This window comes from Periophthalmus magnuspinnatus, chromosome 23 (assembly GCF_009829125.3).
Source record: "Periophthalmus magnuspinnatus isolate fPerMag1 chromosome 23, fPerMag1.2.pri, whole genome shotgun sequence".
Classification (NCBI taxonomy): domain Eukaryota; kingdom Metazoa; phylum Chordata; class Actinopteri; order Gobiiformes; family Gobiidae; genus Periophthalmus; species Periophthalmus magnuspinnatus.
In genome coordinates this window covers 8,720,597-8,738,665 of record NC_047148.1, presented here as the reverse complement: position 1 = coordinate 8,738,665, position 18,069 = coordinate 8,720,597, and the positions used below count along the sequence as shown (strand labels likewise).

Sequence of the window (18,069 nt, the reverse complement as noted above, 5' to 3'; positions counted from 1 at the left end):
GTTGTTTGTAATTGTAAAATTCAAAAGTATATATTCAGCTTTATTTTTCTTTGTGCAGAGCAAAGATCTGATCACTGATAAAAAATTAAAAATATAAATTGCACTTTCTGGCATATTTTCTCTCTTTTATTTATGTTTGGCTGGAATTTTGATGCCATATATATATATATATATATATATATATATATATATATATATATATATATATATATATATATATATATATATATATATATATATATATATATATATATATATATATATATATATATATATATATATATATATATATATATTCATCCTACTTTTCAGGACATTAAACGTATGTATGTATTTGGTAATGTTTTGTATTATTTTATTAAAAATGTTTATAGAATATGATAATTAATGTATGTCTTATACGTAATGTTATATTTTACACTCGATCAGTAACCTTGGAACTAAAATAAATTGCTTGCCTTGTGTCATTTATTTTGTCACGTGTGTAAATTCTCACTTTTTCTTCAATATCCGTAAATGACTGAACTGTAAATGTAACATTTCAATCATGACTTCAGTGAGCAAATGACGTTGTACGTGTGAAAAAGTGACATTTTCGTGGCGTGATCATCATCTCTTCCAGAGACGATCTTTGGTTTTGAAACTCATTTCCCGTGATGCATCAGTTTGTAGTCGCCAGATGAGCTATTGAGTTAGCATACGGCTAACGGGCTGGAAAAAGGTAAATAAAGAGGGGCCTGATATTGGAAGTGGGTAATTTTATTCAAAGCTTATAAAACAAAGGGGGCACGGGTTGTTACAATGTTTGTTTGGCACAATATTTAACGTATGTCACGCGAATTCCAATTTGCCAACTGTTTATGGGCAGTAGCCGCGCATCTGTTGTCATTTCGGGTCTTTTTACGCTGTATTTTCTATTTTATTGCTCCTGTAAACCTACATGTTATTGAATACGGTTAATGTTTTTGTGCATTTCCGTCTTAATGTCATAGATACACGGAAAAAAGTTCCTTGTCCGAGAAATGGGCGTCCCCTCGGGGATTAGTCCTTTAATAGCGCGACTTTTGAAAGCATGTCAAGTTGATTTGTACATGTTTTTGTACTTTTTCGTTTATACGTGATGCTGTTGTGCTCCTCTGTTTATCCGCTTTTGATTAATGTTACTATGTTCACGTTAATAAGTCAAAATTCCCTGTTGTTTATGCGTTATTACAAATTGCTACATACGTTGTGTAAGTGCCTTGTCTTTCATTTATTTCATTAATTTAATTTAACTTTTGCACAGAAAAATATGTCTGCAAAACCTTCTGTGTTTTGTGCTATTACAATCTCACATCTTTTGTAACTTGCAGTTTATAGCCTGGAGTCAGGAATTTTGACCGTCTCATTCATTCTGTGGATTTTAAATGGCTGACTAAAGTAACAGTAATCACCACTCACTTGATCTTGGTATCTACAACAGAAGCGGTCTCGAGATAAGGGCTAATCACTTGAGACCCATTCACACAGCCCTATGTAAATGGATAAACTGTGATTAGAAGTGGCCACCATGGTTACTCCTTACAACAAACCTTTGGAGACTAGCTGCACTGTTAATAGTACACTTTGGAACCCAGAGGTGCTTGTGTGTTTCATATTGTGGATTTAGTCCATAGGGGAGATGACCACCACTGCACTTGGCCAGTCTGCCCCTCTCCCCTCAAACATAGAGGCAGGTATGGGACGGTCCGCAGCAATGCTGGGGCTATCAGCCAGTCTCGGGGGAGCAGAGATGGAGCTGCAGAAGATGCTGATTGATGAAAGGATGAAGAGTGAAAACCATAGGACAAACTACCAGACACTGAAGGCTGAGCACACCAGGTAAATGACAACATAATACTCTGTTTTTTTTATTCAGTCACTGTATAGTTTTTTATCAATTGGAACCTCTTCTAGCTCCGCCGTTACTGTATTATATCTATTGATGTGGCAACATAATGGCGCAAGAATGATTTTTCTATTATCAATATTATATCACAATTATTAATCAGTCTCCAGGATGAGTTCACAAGAGTGCAAAATGAGCTGCGGAGGTTGCTGAATGACAGACAGACTCAACAGGAGCGGCAGCAGCTGCTTTTGGCAGAGCTCAGAGGAGAACTGCTGGACAAGACTCGGGAGCTAGAGGACCTTAAGTTACAGGTGTGTGGGTCATTTACTTAACAGGGTCCATATTCTGATAAACATACATTTTTAACTTTTATATTTAGTGTTGTTCCCTTGCTTGAAAAAAAAAATAAAAAATCAAACAAAAATCATCGGTGTGTGTTGTGTCATGTTTCAGATTCTGCAGTTATGGAACCTGTGTGTTATTTGTAGTTATAAAACATACAATGCCAATACTCAGAATTGTGATTAGAATTACTATTTATGTTTCAATATTAGGATTCTGTTTGTTTCACATTTTAAACACATTCAGAAGAATTGACAAAAGAGACTGAAATATGACCATAACTTAAAACAAGTTGGTACAAATCTTATCTATAGGCTTAGTATGTTCTCTGCATAATAAGACACTATATTTTGTTGTTTGTGGAGGAAATAATGATACTTAAAAATATTATTTGAATAGTATTGGATAAATTGCCTGTTTAAAACATTTGTGACTTCAGGTAATGACCCCTCAACGTCTTGAGCTGCTCAGAGCTCAGGTGCAGCAGGAGATGGAGGGTCCCATCAGAGAACGCTTCAACAAACTTGAGGAGGTCCGTCAATTTTAGAGTTACTACTTACTAATAACAATTACTCTTTATTACTATTACTAATTCCTCATAGTACTTAGCTTTTTTGCCTTAATGCAACTTCAAACCATCATGGTTATTATTACTTCTCTTATTCACTGATTTCACTGTGTTTGCAGGAGGCGGAGAGATACAGGTCTGAGTACAACAAGCTACGCTATGATTTCACACTCATCAAGTCTCAGTTTGACCATCAGCGAGAGGAGCACTTCAGGACTCTAGAGGAGCGCAGGATCATCTACGAGGCAGAGGTGCCACTGGAAAAGATGATTTCTGGAAATTCTTATAAACATATATATATATATATATATATATATATATATAATGTATAGTGTGGGTGTGTGTGTGTGGGGGGGGGTGTGTGGGTGTGTAAAATCCCAGGTTCACCCTCCGCTGGTCTCATCTTTTTTTCCATGGTCAGGTCCTCGGGTTTTGCGCAGTATCTTTGCTATTCCTAATACTGCGCTTTTCTGGACTGAGATGGCTGATGTTTTTTCTTGAGATCTACTGTAGCCACTCTTCTTGTTTGGGGATCACTGCCCTGAGTTCTTCGATGACCATGGGCACCACTGATGCCTTTACCTTCCAGCTTTTCTTGGAGCCCCTGGTATTTCTCTAGTTTCTCATGTTCCTCTTTCCTGAAGTTCCTATCACTTGGTACTGCAATGTCCACCACAACGGCTTTGTTGTTTATCCACCACCAAAATGTCTGTTTGGTTTGCCATCACCATTCTGTCAATCTGTGTCTGGAATTCCCACAGGATCTTGGCTTGATAATCCTCCACTACCTTTGGAGGTGTTTTCCACCTTGACCTAGGGGTCGCCAGTTCGTACTCAGCAAATATTGCCCGCCACTTCGTTATGCCACTCTATGTATGCTTTCCCTGCCAGCATCTTACACCCTGCAGTTATGTGCTGGATTGTCTCAGGGGCCTCTTTGCACAGCCTACACCTTGGGTCTTGTCTGGTGTGGTAGATCTGAACCGCTATTGCTCTAGTGCTCAATGCCTGCTCCTATAGAGCAAGGATGTGCTGTCCTTCAGACCAGCTCTCTCAAGCCATTGGTAGGATTTCTTGATATCAGCCACTTCATTTATGTTCCGGTGGTACATCCCCTATGATGTTACCTCTAGCATCTCTTCCTCTGCAGTCCACGCGTTATCTGTTGGGGCCTTGTCCTTGATGTATTTATGGATCTTGGATGTTTCATCCTGGACTGTGGCTGTCATGTTCACTAGTCTACAGCCTCCTTCCTTATGGCTCGTGTACAGTCTCAGGGTGCTGGATCCAATTTTTTCCCCACTTATCCGGAGCTGGGTCGCAGGACTCCCGGACTTCCCACACCCCGGACATGTGCTCCAGTTCCTCTGATGGGATCCCAAGGTGTTCCCAGGCCAGCTGAGAGACATAATCCCTCCAGCGTGTCCTGGGTCTACCCCAGGGCCTCCTCCCGGTGGGACATGCCAGGAACACCTCCCTAGGGAGGCATCCAGGAGCCATCCTGAGCAGATGCCCGAGCCACCTCACCTGACTCCTCTCGACGTGTAGGAGCAACACCTCTACTCCAAGCTTCTCCTGTGTGATTGACCTCCTCACCCTATCTCTAAGGTAACGCCCAGCCACCCTGCGGAGGAAGCCCATTTCGGCCGCAGTCTTGTCCTTTCGGTCATTACCCAGAGCTCATGACTATAGGTGAGGACAGGACTGTATCTCCTCCTTTGGCCAGCTTATGATTCCTGTTGGGTATCTGGTTACTGGCATGACGTAGCTGTTGATTGCCTGGGTCTTGTTCTTGTAATCGAGCCTTTGAGGGATCCTTCTGGATCAAGATTGTATGCCCTTCGTTTAGCCATTCAGAGTGAGTCCCATCCCTTAGCAGCTAGTTCATTTGTGCTGCCAGGCGCTCATGCAGAGCCGTGAGTTTCCTTACCCAGTAGGTGTCGATCATGTCAGGGCCTGGCACAGTCCAGTTTTTCTTACCTGAGACACTTTCCTGGATGTCTGCCACTGTGATGTGATGGTGACTGAGTTCTGTTCAGGGAGATTGCTGTTGTCTTCTCTGAGCCACCGGCTACTGTACATCACAGTTAGATGCCTCCTTCTCCCATATGCCTTTCCAGTACTGTTCGGTTTCCAGCAGGACTTTCACATGGGGGACCCGGGTTCAAATCCCCCTCCAGGGCGCAATCAGCCAACAGCCAGTGTGGGTCCACGGGCAAGACCCTGTGCGCCACTGCCTACTTCATACAATGATGATTGCGAATCAAACTTACGAGCCTGGCCATACAAGGTCTGTGTCAGGTGTTGGGGAACCAGAGCACCTTGATGAGAAATATACACATTTGACTGTAAACATTGTTTTTGTAATTTCCAAAGCAAAATTGTCAAAATTTTCACAACCTTACAGCTTTCAGAGTGCAAAATAGTAATGAGAAAAGAGGTGCACACATTGCTTAAATGTACACTAATTTAGTTTTTGATCTGGTCAGATTTCTCGTCTGGAGAGGGACCGGGAGGATCTGGTTGCTCGGTACCAGGGCATGGACCCTCTGTGTGATGGTAAACGTGTGGAGGCCCTGCTCAGGGAGAAGGCGCAGCTCCTAACACGGTTGAAGGGGCTGGAGACCGAGGTGAGAGAGCTCCGAGCCCAGAGGGAAAACTCAGGACAACAGGCCGAAAACGTGCAGCGCATTCAGGTCCGGCAGATCTCAGAAGCACAGGCCGCGATCAAGTCTCTGGAGGTGAGAGGATTAGGAGAGTATGGAGTATGGAGGGTATTGGATGTAGGTTGGGTGTAACAGATGTTAAGCTGTCTGTAATTATTGCATATAGAGGTAGGAGATATAGCAAAAAATAATTTCTTGATTTGGAGATATGCAAAATTAATTATAATTCAGAATGGTGTTATTAAATCATTTAATTATGAGATAAGTTATAATTTATAAAATGGCTACAAAACATAGTATGACCTTATGATTAAATACACTTCAACTTTCTCAGGCGGAGCGTCAGTCTTTGCGTTTGCAACTGGACCGGATCGAGACTGAACTGAAGTCCACACTCGAACAGAACTCGGAGCTCACAGCAAAACTACACAAAGCAGAAAGAGAGGTCAACTCACTTAACTGCCAGGTAGACAATGATAGCAAGATCAATATAGAGAAATGCAGTCTCTAGTGTTCTAAAAATGACATAAATATAATTAACTTTTCTTTTTACATTTCTCAGATTGACAGCATGAAACATTCACACAAACTGGAGCTGGCCACAGTTAAACTTGAATGTGCTCGGTCCAAGGTAGAAGTGGAGCGGGAGAGAGAAGCACTCCAGGCACAGATCGATGGTTGTAAAAACAAATCTTTGAAAATCTTATCATTAGTTATCTATAATATTAAGTCTATTTTATTTTGTTTTAGGTCTGCAGTCTGATGTGGAGGTGCTGAAGGCGGCTGTGGAGCGACATAAAGAGATTTTGGTAGAGAAGGAGCGAGAGGCGGTGAGGAGGGTCCAGGCCGCCCGAGAGGAAGAGTTCAGGAAAACCGCTGTGCTACATGAGGACAAGTAAGACACAATATCAACCTTCAGTCGTGACAGTGCTATCATGATTAAAGATGTATTTATTTAAATGGCATCATTTAAGTTATATGCTAGATTATTCCAAGTATAATGTGTTGAGTGTTGTACATTTTATAGTATTAGTATAGTGTATATTTTAAAACTTGGAGAACTAGATAGAATTGTATGGCTAATATTCTTGTCTATCAACTTGAAATGAAAGCATTCACAAAGTTCAGTCTCCTCTCAATCAGCACAAAATAACTTTGGTGGAAATTGGGATGTTGTCAAAGAGTTGTACACCACAATATTAACATTCATAGTGAATAAGTGAGCTTAAATTTTAAGGGGAAAAATTTGTTCAAACAAGTGAACCCATTTGAAGCTGTTGGTAACTGGGAGTTGTTACACCTACTCGTCTCTTTTATTGTATTGTTTGTGATCATAGATTGGAGTTGGAGAACCGTCTTGTCACATTGGAACAGCAGAGGGCACTACAGGACACTGCATCTCAGGCCCAAAAGGAGGAGTGGGAGGAGAGGATCAGGAGCGCCCAACAGGCCGAAGAGTCGGTCAGGAGAGAGCTTCAGAACCTCAGGTCCTTATTATCAACATAAATTATTATAAAGTAAAGCTCCCCCATTGAACCAAAACATGCACTGTCTTCTGGTCGCTAACTGCTCTTGACATTGTGGTCTGGCACATGTTTTAGTATGTTTAAATACTGAGAACGTATTTTCTGTGGGGAAAGTAATGAAATCTAGAAAAAGAAATAATGATCTTGTATTTTTCTCAGATCCAAACTTCACCAGCAAAGTTCACAACTGGATGAACTGGAGCGACAGAAGGCAGAGGTGACTGAACTAAAGAGGGTATGTGCATGATCTGAACTTCACCGTTATATTACATGCTATAGTATTTTATTTATTGTTTCACTAAAGAAGAAGTTTACACTCATTCTCATCTTTGTAGCAAAATCAGGAGCTGAGTGTGCAGCTGGGTACACTGTCTCAATCAGAGAGTGACCTGACAGAGACCAACCAGAGGCTTCGAGAGACTCTGGACAAAGCCCGAGAGGAGCTGAGGGCATTCCGCACAGAGGCTGAGAGGAGCCAGCACCTGTCTGAGCGGTAACTACCAAGTGCTACTACACATGTATAAAAAACACTTAGATGGTACACAGGCCCTCTGCAGTTTTTGTAGTAGTATTTTTTTAATTAAATTTTACTTTTTTTTTTTTTGAGACAAATGGTTTAGTACTCTATTGGTTTAATTACTTACTTAAAACTACCTTATTTATGAGTTTGTCTCATTGTTGACTTGGTTTACTGGTACTTGGCATGGAAAGTTTTAGAATTAAAAAGTGTAGCACTATCACAGGCTAATGTAATCTAGACCACAATTTTAATAGTCACAGTTATATATTTTGGTTATGTAAATGTTTGACAAGTGGATTTTTTCAAAATCGTTCCGGATAGACTGCTTGGACCAACAAAAACAAATTGGGATCATGATTATTATCTTTAAGCATGGACCCAACTTAGCTCGCTACTTTCATTCATGTGAAAGCACAATTAGAAGTAATCATTTTATCAAATTTGTTGTTGATGTGCAGGACACTGGAGGAACGTCGAGTAGAGTGGTTGGAGGAGAAACACAAACTTCAGGAGCGAGAGGCTGAACTGCAGCAGAAATACTCTCAGCTCAAAGACAAGCTCCAGAGGGCAGCCAATGCTCAGAAGAAGGTGCACTCTGAGTTATGATCACTAATATCTGTTTAATCCGTCAGTTGTCCAGGTAGTATCCATAGCAAAAGAAAATTCAATTCTGTCAACTGGACAAAAGTTTTTTGTTTTTTTCAAGGGTGAAACCAAGTGGCTTCTTCAGTTCTGGTCAGATTGCTGGTGAATACAGCCTTAGCACCTCCCTTCAGATAGGTATTATTACACTAAAACTAACACACTTATAGCTCTTCCCTTCAGATTGATATAATTACACTGAAGAAACACATTCCAGCAGCTCCAGTGTGGTGTGAACGTGGCTGACTTCAGGCCGACGTACGCAGGTTGTAGTAAAAGTAACAGTTCTCGGAATTGGGGGTGGGGGGGTGGAAACAAAACGCACTTTTGTCTGGAAATTTTGATCAACTTCAGCGAGGTATGTCTCCTTTGGCCTCTGTGTACATAAACCTGGGTCTGTCTGCATGTTGCTCATAAGCTTTTTCTGTTGTCACCAGTGCATTAAGCCTTCACAATGTAATTGAGGTCAGGTGAAAGAGAAGGCCACATATAGGGGAAGTGGGTGCATGTGCGCGTATTCACAGAGCTCTGTCCTCTTGAAGCTTGTTGTCATGGAAATAAGTTTTGCAATTAACTGATAGCCTCTCATGTGGCTCATGGAGCGTGTTTCATGATGCGCGATCAATGTGCACAAGACCAAACCAAAAATGAAGTAAACTAAATGTGCAAAAATGCACAATGGGATCGGTCTACAGAGCGCACTGCGTGAAAACGACCTTAGTTTCAGTGTAGTAGTTCCTCCCTTCAGACAGATATAAAGCCAGTGTCTCACCAGCAATCAGACCAGAGCTGAAGAGGCTGCTTGGATGAGCGGCGAAACTTCTTCATTCTTCACTCTTCACAGAAAAACACTACTTTTGTTCAGTTGACAGAAGTTAATTTTCTTTTTTTTATGATCACTAATGAAACACAAATATGCAAAGTGTTGTTTATGTGTAAAGAAATACAAAAGAAAATGTCTACTGAAATGCTGCAAAAAATACTAGTCCATATAATAAAATATCTACGAGTAAGGAAGGGAGCACAAAATGTACATGTGAAAGAAATTTCTAGTTAATAATAATACATAGTGGTTGTATAGTGCTTTTCATGACACACAGTCACACAGACAGACTAAACTGTAATATGCTCAAAATGGTAATATGCTAAAACAAACCACTACTCATGTATTTTATGCCTCAAGCTATGAAGAAATGCACTGTTGCTGTCACATTTCTCAGAATTAAAAGGGAAGTGAACACGAAATGGGTTGCTATACATAGTTATAGATACTAAGTACCTGCGAATGCTGTGAATAAAACAATACAACACCTGTGAACAATGATTTACCCTAAATATGGTTTGACAAAGTGAATCTTTGTTTCAGAGGAAAATGTTGACTGAAAACAGAGAGCGGAAACTTCAGGACAGGATCCAACTGCTGGAGGCCAAAATCACAGAGGTGGAACTGGAGGCAGAAGCTGCTAAAAAGTGAGACTCTTTTACCAGTTGGTGGTTTTCACACATTACTGTGCTCTATTGTTCATCTACGCACCATTCTCCCCAAACACACACCATGAGCTACATGAGAGTGCATCAGCTGATCGACAAACTTAGTTCCATGACAACATGCTTCAAGCGGACAGAGCTTCAAAGTACGAGTAGAGCCCCTCTGAGAACTCCTATTTCAAGTGCTCTTGGAGCAGCTGTTTAATGCAAATGACAACTGTTGGTTTCACACCAGTCCAAGTGCACCGCTCTCAGGGTGAATGCTCTTTTTGGTCGACCTAACTAGTGGCAGTGTGAGAACTACCTAATTCACCCCAGCTTACAAACAACTTTTATGGTGAAAAATTGTGCTGCTGGTTGCTTTCTATTCAATCATAAATAACAACAAAAAATAAAACATGCTATATGTTATTTTAGCTTTTATATTTGTAACTTTGTTAACATATTATTAACGTTGTCTGGTCAAATTAAGTGTAAATACTTGTCAATCTTTTATGTCCAGACAAGCAACAAACTCGGAGGAACGGGCAAGACTGAGTCGACAGCTCAAAGAACTGCAGCGGAGGCACAATGAGTTTCGGCAGCTCTTGCTTGGGGGTCAAGGGTCATTTAACATTGGGGCCCCATTCATGACTTCCTCCCCTCATCAACAGTACACAGGGCCCAAGTCTGAGGGAGCTATACCCAACATCACTGTGAGTACTGCTGATTCTATGGTTTAAGGTCAGTTATATTATAGTGATTTTGCAGACACGGACTCTAACCTAAACTGATCATTTTGTACATTTGTGGACTATATTTCTTTTGGTCTCTGTCCTCCATTTTGTAATCAATTTCTTAAATCTGAATGCCACCTTTCAAGTGGGTTTCAAGCAAATTAATCTTTCCAGATATGAAGCATTTTGAGAGATGTAATATTTTGGCTTAATATTCTCTATTACTATTAATAGAAAATATGCAGTGTTTCTAAACTTGTACCTCTTGTGTTGTCAGGAGTCTCAGCTCACAGACCTGTCCATGCTGCGCCAGAGACTTCAGGATTTGGAAAACGCACAACTTCAGCAAATGGAAGAATTGGGAAACGTGGTGAACCAAACCCCCTCTCAGGGTGACCCCTAAACCAATAGATTTTATACAAACTCTAGTCTAGAAATTATAACATCTGTGTCTTCCTCAGGTTTTTATTGTACACTTTTGCACTGTATTTATAAAATTTTGAAATGTTAAATAATTAAAAGTTCATATGTGGTTGTAACATTGTCCAGTTATTTGAGGTGCATTAAGTCCTTGTATCCAGTGTTAAACATTTAATTCCAAGAGCAGCTTTTCAGTTCATCAAATTGCTTTTTTACATGATGCAGATGCTCTTTTAACTCAGAGGGGGCGCCATTCTGCTCCAGTTTTTCTTGGATCTGTGGGAACACAGTTTGAGGCAGATTGAGCCGTAATCGCTACAGGAAGTTGAAAACACATCCTTATAATAAACATATAGTAACAAAATGGACTAAAATTTGCATTGCAGTCATAGACTGTAGGATTGCAGTATAGAAAGGCATTCGAGGTTCCATTACTGATTTGAGTGTAAATGTACTATACTGTATTATGTGGTACATTAGTCATGAGTATAACTGCTGAGTAACTGCTAGAGAGGAAAACATTCAATGTGCGCACAAATTATGAACAATGAGATTTAGATAGAAATTATTATTATTAAAGAGGATAACCAGGTCCAAACTAAATGAATTAAAGGAGGTTAGAGGATGAACCAGAGTGAACATTTTATTTTTGTACTTAAACTTATGCTTTTTATTAATATTTATGGAAAAAGACAAATTTTTACTTGCAGATCATGAAAGGTGTTTGTGTAATGAAGTTCCAATTTTACACATGAACTAAAGTTACTATTTCTGAGAAGTGAAGAAGTCAACAGGAAGTTACAAGAGGAACCTTTAAAAGTACCAACGGCATTTCCTCTCTATCAGTGTCTTTTGACATACATCTGCTTGTACCAACTTGCTTTATAGAGATTATATACAATTCAGATGTAGTCAAAGAATATTGACCACCACATTTAAGAGAGAAAAACTATACATTTTCTGATTTTATGGTGTATTGGGGGATTTACCTTTTATTGGATTATTATTATAAAATGCCATAATGAATAAAGGAACACTTCCTCCTCCTGAAACATTACCTTTTCTTCATCATACCAAAAATATGGGCAGTATATATAAGTATAAGAATTTAATAAAAACTAAAGCAGGTTAAGTTTAAACCTCAAAAGTAAAGACACACCCAGCTGATCCATGAACCACAACTACTTCAAAAGAACCTGTGTTAGATGTTTCAGAGATGACTTTTCCTAATGGATAGTTCGGCTCTGTTATCAAACTCTTTAAACATTTATACACAAGAGTGCCTTGGGTGTTTATTAGCTTCGAGATCTTGTAGTTCCTCACAGGGCAAGTAATATGTAGTTGATGTATAAAACATGCATACTAACCTCTGGGAAATATCTCTGGATGAATTTGTAGAGCTCTTTCAGTGCCCCAGCTTCGTTAAACTCATTTTCATGTTTCTAAAACATAAACAAATATACTTATTGTTGATCCTCACAGTGTAGGCTTTAACCAGTGGTCTCTCACCTTAGACTCTTTCTGTAAAAATGCTGTGAAATCTGCATCTGGAATTGAAGGCTGATCCTGGATCTGTTTGTAGTACATCTTTACCTCCTGTTTGTATTTGGGGATTTCTTTGGCATAGAGGAGCTTATTGGTTGGCGTGTGCTGAAAAACAAAATTGTATTAATTACTGAAAATAAATATTCATGTTCTACAGTATGACATTAAAGAATCTGTCATAATGGAGTCAAACAGATGACAACACCAGATTACACTCCAGATCTGTGGAGTGAAGGCCCCGATAATAGTAATAATGTATGTTTTATAAGGATTTTTTTATGTACAGTGCCTGACAAAAGTCTTGTTGCTTATCCATTTTGTAGAAACAAAAGCTTATAACCTGACTTTAAATTAATTGACTGGTCTTAGAAATGTCTCATATGAAAGCTAAAACCCTCCCAAATTATGCTCAATATACTAAAATAAATTTGCTTCACTGAAGAAAGATTGATCATTTAATGAACACAGAAAGGCCAGATTTTGGAAAGACAAAAGTTTTGTCGCCTACAGAAAATTGAACAAATAATTTACTTCAAATACAAAAATATGTTGCATAATGTCAGTGAATTAAGTAGTGGTGCTGTGAGATCCATATTTAATATCTTGTATGACTTCCATGAGTTTGAAGGACTGCATCCATGCGGTTCGACAATGATTCATACAATTTGTTGATGAAGTCATCAGGAATAGCAAAGAAAGCAGTCTTACATGCCTCCCAGAGTTCATCAAGATTCTTTGGTTTTGCCTTCCATGCTTCCTCTTTCATTCTACCCCAGACATGCTCAATGATGTTCATGTCTGGTGACTGGGCTGGCCAGTCCTGGAGCACCTTGATCTTCTTCGCCTTGAGGAACTTTGATGTAGAGATAGAAGTATGTGATGGAGCACCATCCTGCTGCAAAATTTGACCCCTTTTATGGTTGGGAATGTAAGAGGTAGCTAATACTTCTTGATATTTTAGGCTATTGATATTGCCTTCCACCCTGCAAATGTCTGGCACACCCCCATACTGGATGTAACCCCAGACCATGATTTTTCCACCACCAAACTTAACTGTTTTCTGGGTGAATCTTGGATCCATGTGGGCTCCAGTAGGTGTCCTGCAATATTTGCGGCGGCTGTGATGTAATTCAACCGAGGATTCATCTGAGAAATCCACCTTCTGCCACTTTTCCAGTGTCCATCCTTTTAGCAGGCTGTGGGCCTTGGCAAATGCCACACGGTTTTTTAATTGCCTTTTGTTTAGTGCTGGTTTCTGTGCACTGATTCAACCATGGAGGCCATTTCGAGACAGAATTTTACAAACTGTTCTGGTTGACACAGGGACTTGAGGTGACCAGGCCTGGTGGAGCTCTGCTGCAGTGGAAAAGGGGCTGGCCTTGGATTTTCGAATCAACAAACGGTCCTCCCGAGCAGTTGTCTTGCGGGGTCTGCCGGACCTGGGCTTGTCAAAAACACCTCCAGATCTTTTTCTTATTCTTTGTACTTGACGCAGAGACACATTGAAGGTGTCACCTCAGCAGTGGATCTGGTCTTGAGCCTCTTGATAATTAACGCTTTGGTCTCAGGGTGGATCTTAGGCATGTTGTCAGAGGTCAAGTTGCAGTTGATGTGAAGGTCTGGTGTGCTGGGATTCTTTTTATACACATCCACTAATTGATTGATCAGTAACTGATCACAGGTGAGGCTGTAATCTAGGATTGGGTGCATCATATGACAAGGCGACAAATCTTTTGTCTTGCCAAAATCTGACCTTTCTGTGTTCATTAAGATCAATCTTTCTTCGATTCATTTAAAGTCAGGTTATAAGCTTTTGTTTCTACAAAATGCATAAGCGACAAGAGTTTTGTCAGGGACTGTATTAAAACAAATGTAATTTAAGTTTAATGTAATTTTGTGGAACAGTCCAGGTAAAGCAATAACATCTACATGGAGACGAGCAGTTTGTAAGAGGTCTGTTTTTTATCTTCTATGATCTTTTAGTGTGGCAAAGTTTTTACTGTATCACTATCACTATTTTTTGACAAAAATGCCATGTTTAATTATGGAAGTTTAGTGTAGGACTGATTGTGCACTTTCAAGTGCTGCCTGCTATTTTTACCTAGGCTTAGGCCTGGCAAAGATCATTTTGACTTACATATACTTTATTGATCTGTGTGGGAAATAACACGAGCTAAATAGAATAAGAATTAAAGTGTAAATATTTTAACTGACCTTCCCGAGTTGTGTGTCGCTGAGAGAGAAGGAGTCCATGAAGGCCTGAGCAATAACCGAGAGGCAGCCGTCCAGATGAGGGCTTTTCTCCAGGTCAAATACAAACTGAGGATTCTTCAGGATGTTCACCCAGAAACGCAGAGGTAAACTAGCCACACAAAGACATGAAACAGAAAGTAAGAGCAGAGTCGTCATGATTTTGTCTAGACTTCCTAAAGACCCTTAATAGCCCCAGATGAAAGCTTTTACTTTATTAAGATCCCCATTAGCTCTGGAAGTTAGAATTTCTTCCTCACAACGAGAAGGTCATGGGTTCAATTCTCAGACTACATCAGGCCTAACTTTGCAGAGTTTGCATGTTCTCACTTAATCCCTTCAGTGTAAATGTAATATACAATAGGGTGCACTCTTAGGTCAGGATTTCCAAGTTAATACATCATGAATGAAAGTGGGACATCCTTGGTTATATTATATTAAAAAAAATCTATATCTTGACTAAACTTACAGTTTCTTAGCTCAAATTCTGCATAGGTATTCCATGGAAAAAAGTGGAAGAAAGTATTAATTTATTTAGCTGCAGCTATGATCACGATTAGGGGTCACAATTAGGACATTTTAACATCCTTCTCCTTTCTCACTTAACAATATCGATCAAATATTTTAATGTCTTAAGTGGCACAGTTACGTCTATTTGGTTTGGGACTGGAACAGAAAACTTGTAGTCTTATTGCTTTTTATGTTTGTTTAGTCAATAACATATTTTGCAGTAGTAAACAAAATATAAAATCAAAAATAACACATTTAATTTCTGTTGCACCTGTTGGTTTTCCAGATGTGAAGGACATCAGGATCGCTGATCTTCCTGTCCTCGGCCTGAACGTCCAGAAAATCAAAGAAATGTTTCACAGCCAGTGGAGCTCTATTGGACTGCAGTCCCCAAATGCACCTGAACAGCTTCTCCACAAACGAGTGCACCGCCACCTACAGGCACACAGGTACACGGTGCACTACATTAGAAGTCAGTCATTTAGTAAAGTAACTTACAGCCTTAAAATATTACAATACTCGCACATGCATATTTCACCTAATGGGAAAACGCTGTGCATATTATTTTAAAGGCAAAAGGTTCAGTTTCTAACAGTGTTTCCAGTTCCCTGTTTCAGTTTTACCAGTGTTTTGTATTTAGTGTGTTTTTGTGCTGGTGTATGTGTGAGCCAGTTCCTCTCACTTTTGTAGATAGCAGCTTGGTAAGATGAACTTCCTTCAACTTCAACTTCTTCCTCTCTGGGTTTTTCAAATCTTCCACTATATCAGGGTCAATCTGAATAACAACATACCATAAGCGATATTTCTGCTGATATTATAGATATATTTATATACTGCAATACTTCAAGGCAAAAAAATATTATTTTGTCAGTCTCTTACCAAGTGAAAATATTTGCCTGAAAAGTCCTGGTCATCTAGAGAGGAAAGTCTTTGGTTACTTTTTACAATAAAATATAAACATTAAATTACTAATATAAATTGGCTCATACCTTTGACACTTCCCTGTTGACTTAGAGGAGCGTGAGTTTTTCTTGAAAGCACTTTGATTGTGGCTCCATCTGGGATCTGTACAAGTGGAGCACAAAGCGAGACTTTTATTACAGTTTCATGTTTGAATATTATACAAAATGTGAGTTTATTTAGAAATTTTGACAGTAAAAAAGTGAAAAATAGGCATCTCTAACCCCACTATTGATTGGATTGATCCCCAAACTGAATGGGCATTTCTGTGCTGTATTGATGACTGTTGTAGTGCCCTTGGGCAAGACTTGTATAAATGCATTAGTGTGGCATAAACTAGTATAATTATAGATTTATTTTAGCTCTTTTCAATTCCATTTAAGACACAGCTTCATAAATCTGCCTAGAGTCTATATAATGCATGTGCTGTTTCTCAGGTGAACCTTTGATACTCAGATAAATATTATGGCCTGGTGGAACAGTGTCAGCCCTGAGGAAATTCCCATGATGCACTGCTCTGCTCTGATTGTATTAGACTCCATTAAGACCACTTCTCTGCATCAGAAAGCAGCACTCAGCAAGCGCCTCCTCTCTATTAAAACTTTATCAGAGAAAAGTATCTGACACGCAGGGTAATTGCCCAACAAGAGGACACAGTCACCAGAGTTGAGCAATGTTACTTTTTCCTCAGTAGTTTTTACTTCATGATGAGAAAAGCAGAAACAAGTCTTGCAGAATTTATTGAACAACTTAATTTATTTAATATATAATTGGTGCACAATGGTGGAGGACTTAATATAATATTCACCACATGCTTGTTTCCATGGCGATGTTATTGCTTTGCCCGGAATGTTCCACAGTATGATGTTAAACTTTTGTCTTACATTTATTCAATTAGTGGTGTTTTTATTACTGAAATACACCTTGAAAAACATCTCATTATTGGGATTGGGATTGCCTCTCACAGAACTGACTTGTAACTTGATGATGTGATAATAATAATAATAATAATAATAATAATAATAATAATAATAATAATAATAATAATAATAATAATAATAATAATAATATTAATAATAAAAACAACAATAATAATAATAATAATAATAATAACAATAATAATAATAATAATAATAATAATAATAATAATAATAATAATAATAATAATAATAATAATAATGAATTTTATTTATAATGCACTTTACATTTCAAGACAAATCTCAAAGAGCTATAGTAAAAGAACAACAACAAAAACAATAAAAAGAAATGATTTATGGGTGGCGTCACCTGCTTCTCTTCACAAAGATGAATAATTATAATGCTTAAGTGTGGAATAGCCCATGGAAAGCATTAACCTCGCCATGGAGACAAGTAGGTGATGGACAATTCACCTAAAAAGTTACATAATGTTCCCTTAAAATAAAATGAACTAAGGGGCTAAAAAGATGTGAGGTATAAAGTGTCAAATCTCTCTTCTCACAATTTTGAGGTGGTAATATTCTGTTTATGGCCTGTAGCCATGTAATTGTTTCTGTCAACAAGCTTAACTAAGAAGTAAATAATGTACACTGAAAAAAATTATAGATTTTTACTCTAAAAGTTGTATTTTTAAATTGTTTTTTACCTTGTAGTGCTTCATAGTGTTGAGCATGGTCACGTCTCCAAGTCTCTCCGAGCTCAAATCCACCTCCTCAAGACGGAGAGACGAATTTCCTCTCACATACTCTGACAAGACAGAAAATTAAGTATCATTTTTTCTTTTCTTGACCATATTCTTCAGTGAGGAGCAGTAGAGTAAACAGGAGGTCGACAGATGGGGATTCAGGGACTTCATAGTGTGATGACTTGTCCCTCTATTGTTTGTCCTGCAAAACCACTTCCCCTGATCCCACTTATTTAGTGAATGTTCCACTGTTAAATTGATGCCACAAGAATTGTATAGAAAGTGAAATTTACATACAAGTTTTTTTCTTCACAAATAAATCAAGATTGTTTGGGTGCACTGACATTCTTGGTTATAATACAATGAACCTGCTATTGCTGTTC

At 38.8% G+C, this 18,069-nt stretch overlaps 2 protein-coding genes across 2 annotated transcripts in view; one reads left to right on the top strand and one right to left on the bottom strand.

Annotated features, from left to right (window-relative positions):
• The first annotated feature begins 668 nt into the window (after positions 1-668).
• cep83 (centrosomal protein 83) lies at positions 669-10,870 on the top strand. Its single transcript, XM_033989025.2, has 16 exons — positions 669-721; positions 1,649-1,860; positions 2,031-2,181; positions 2,652-2,744; positions 2,900-3,031; positions 5,270-5,521; positions 5,781-5,912; positions 6,009-6,123; positions 6,197-6,341; positions 6,784-6,933; positions 7,132-7,207; positions 7,308-7,465; positions 7,951-8,080; positions 9,501-9,604; positions 10,125-10,317; positions 10,616-10,870. The coding sequence occupies exons 2-16, from the start codon at positions 1,661-1,663 to the stop codon at positions 10,739-10,741; spliced, it is 2,157 nt and encodes a 718-aa protein (XP_033844916.1). The 5' UTR covers positions 669-721; positions 1,649-1,660; the 3' UTR covers positions 10,742-10,870.
• Positions 10,871-10,905: 35 nt separating this feature from the next.
• Positions 10,906-18,069, bottom strand: part of plxnc1 (plexin C1) — a 31,767-nt gene continuing 24,603 nt past the window's right edge. The window contains exons 22-30 of the mRNA XM_033989310.2: positions 17,648-17,748; positions 16,053-16,128; positions 15,943-15,977; positions 15,746-15,838; positions 15,335-15,498; positions 14,518-14,665; positions 12,268-12,408; positions 12,126-12,200; positions 10,906-11,034 (exon numbers count right to left, since the gene is read on the bottom strand). Of these exons, the coding sequence (XP_033845201.2) occupies positions 10,930-11,034; positions 12,126-12,200; positions 12,268-12,408; positions 14,518-14,665; positions 15,335-15,498; positions 15,746-15,838; positions 15,943-15,977; positions 16,053-16,128; positions 17,648-17,748 (938 nt within the window). The 3' untranslated portion in view covers positions 10,906-10,929. The remainder of the gene's footprint in view (positions 11,035-12,125; positions 12,201-12,267; positions 12,409-14,517; positions 14,666-15,334; positions 15,499-15,745; positions 15,839-15,942; positions 15,978-16,052; positions 16,129-17,647; positions 17,749-18,069) is intronic.

What these genes read in the sequence shown, in the direction of transcription:
- cep83 (XM_033989025.2), top strand. Translation starts at nt 1,661, where the DNA reads ATGACCACCACTGCACTTGGCCAGTCTGCCCCTCTCCCCTCAAACATA. An exon ending in AGGTGACTGAACTAAAGAGG is followed by an intron (nt 7,208 to 7,307) that starts GTATGTGCATGA and finishes TCATCTTTGTAG; the next exon opens with CAAAATCAGGAGCTGAGTGT. An exon ending in GAGCTATACCCAACATCACT is followed by an intron (nt 10,318 to 10,615) that starts GTGAGTACTGCT and finishes TTGTGTTGTCAG; the next exon opens with GAGTCTCAGCTCACAGACCT.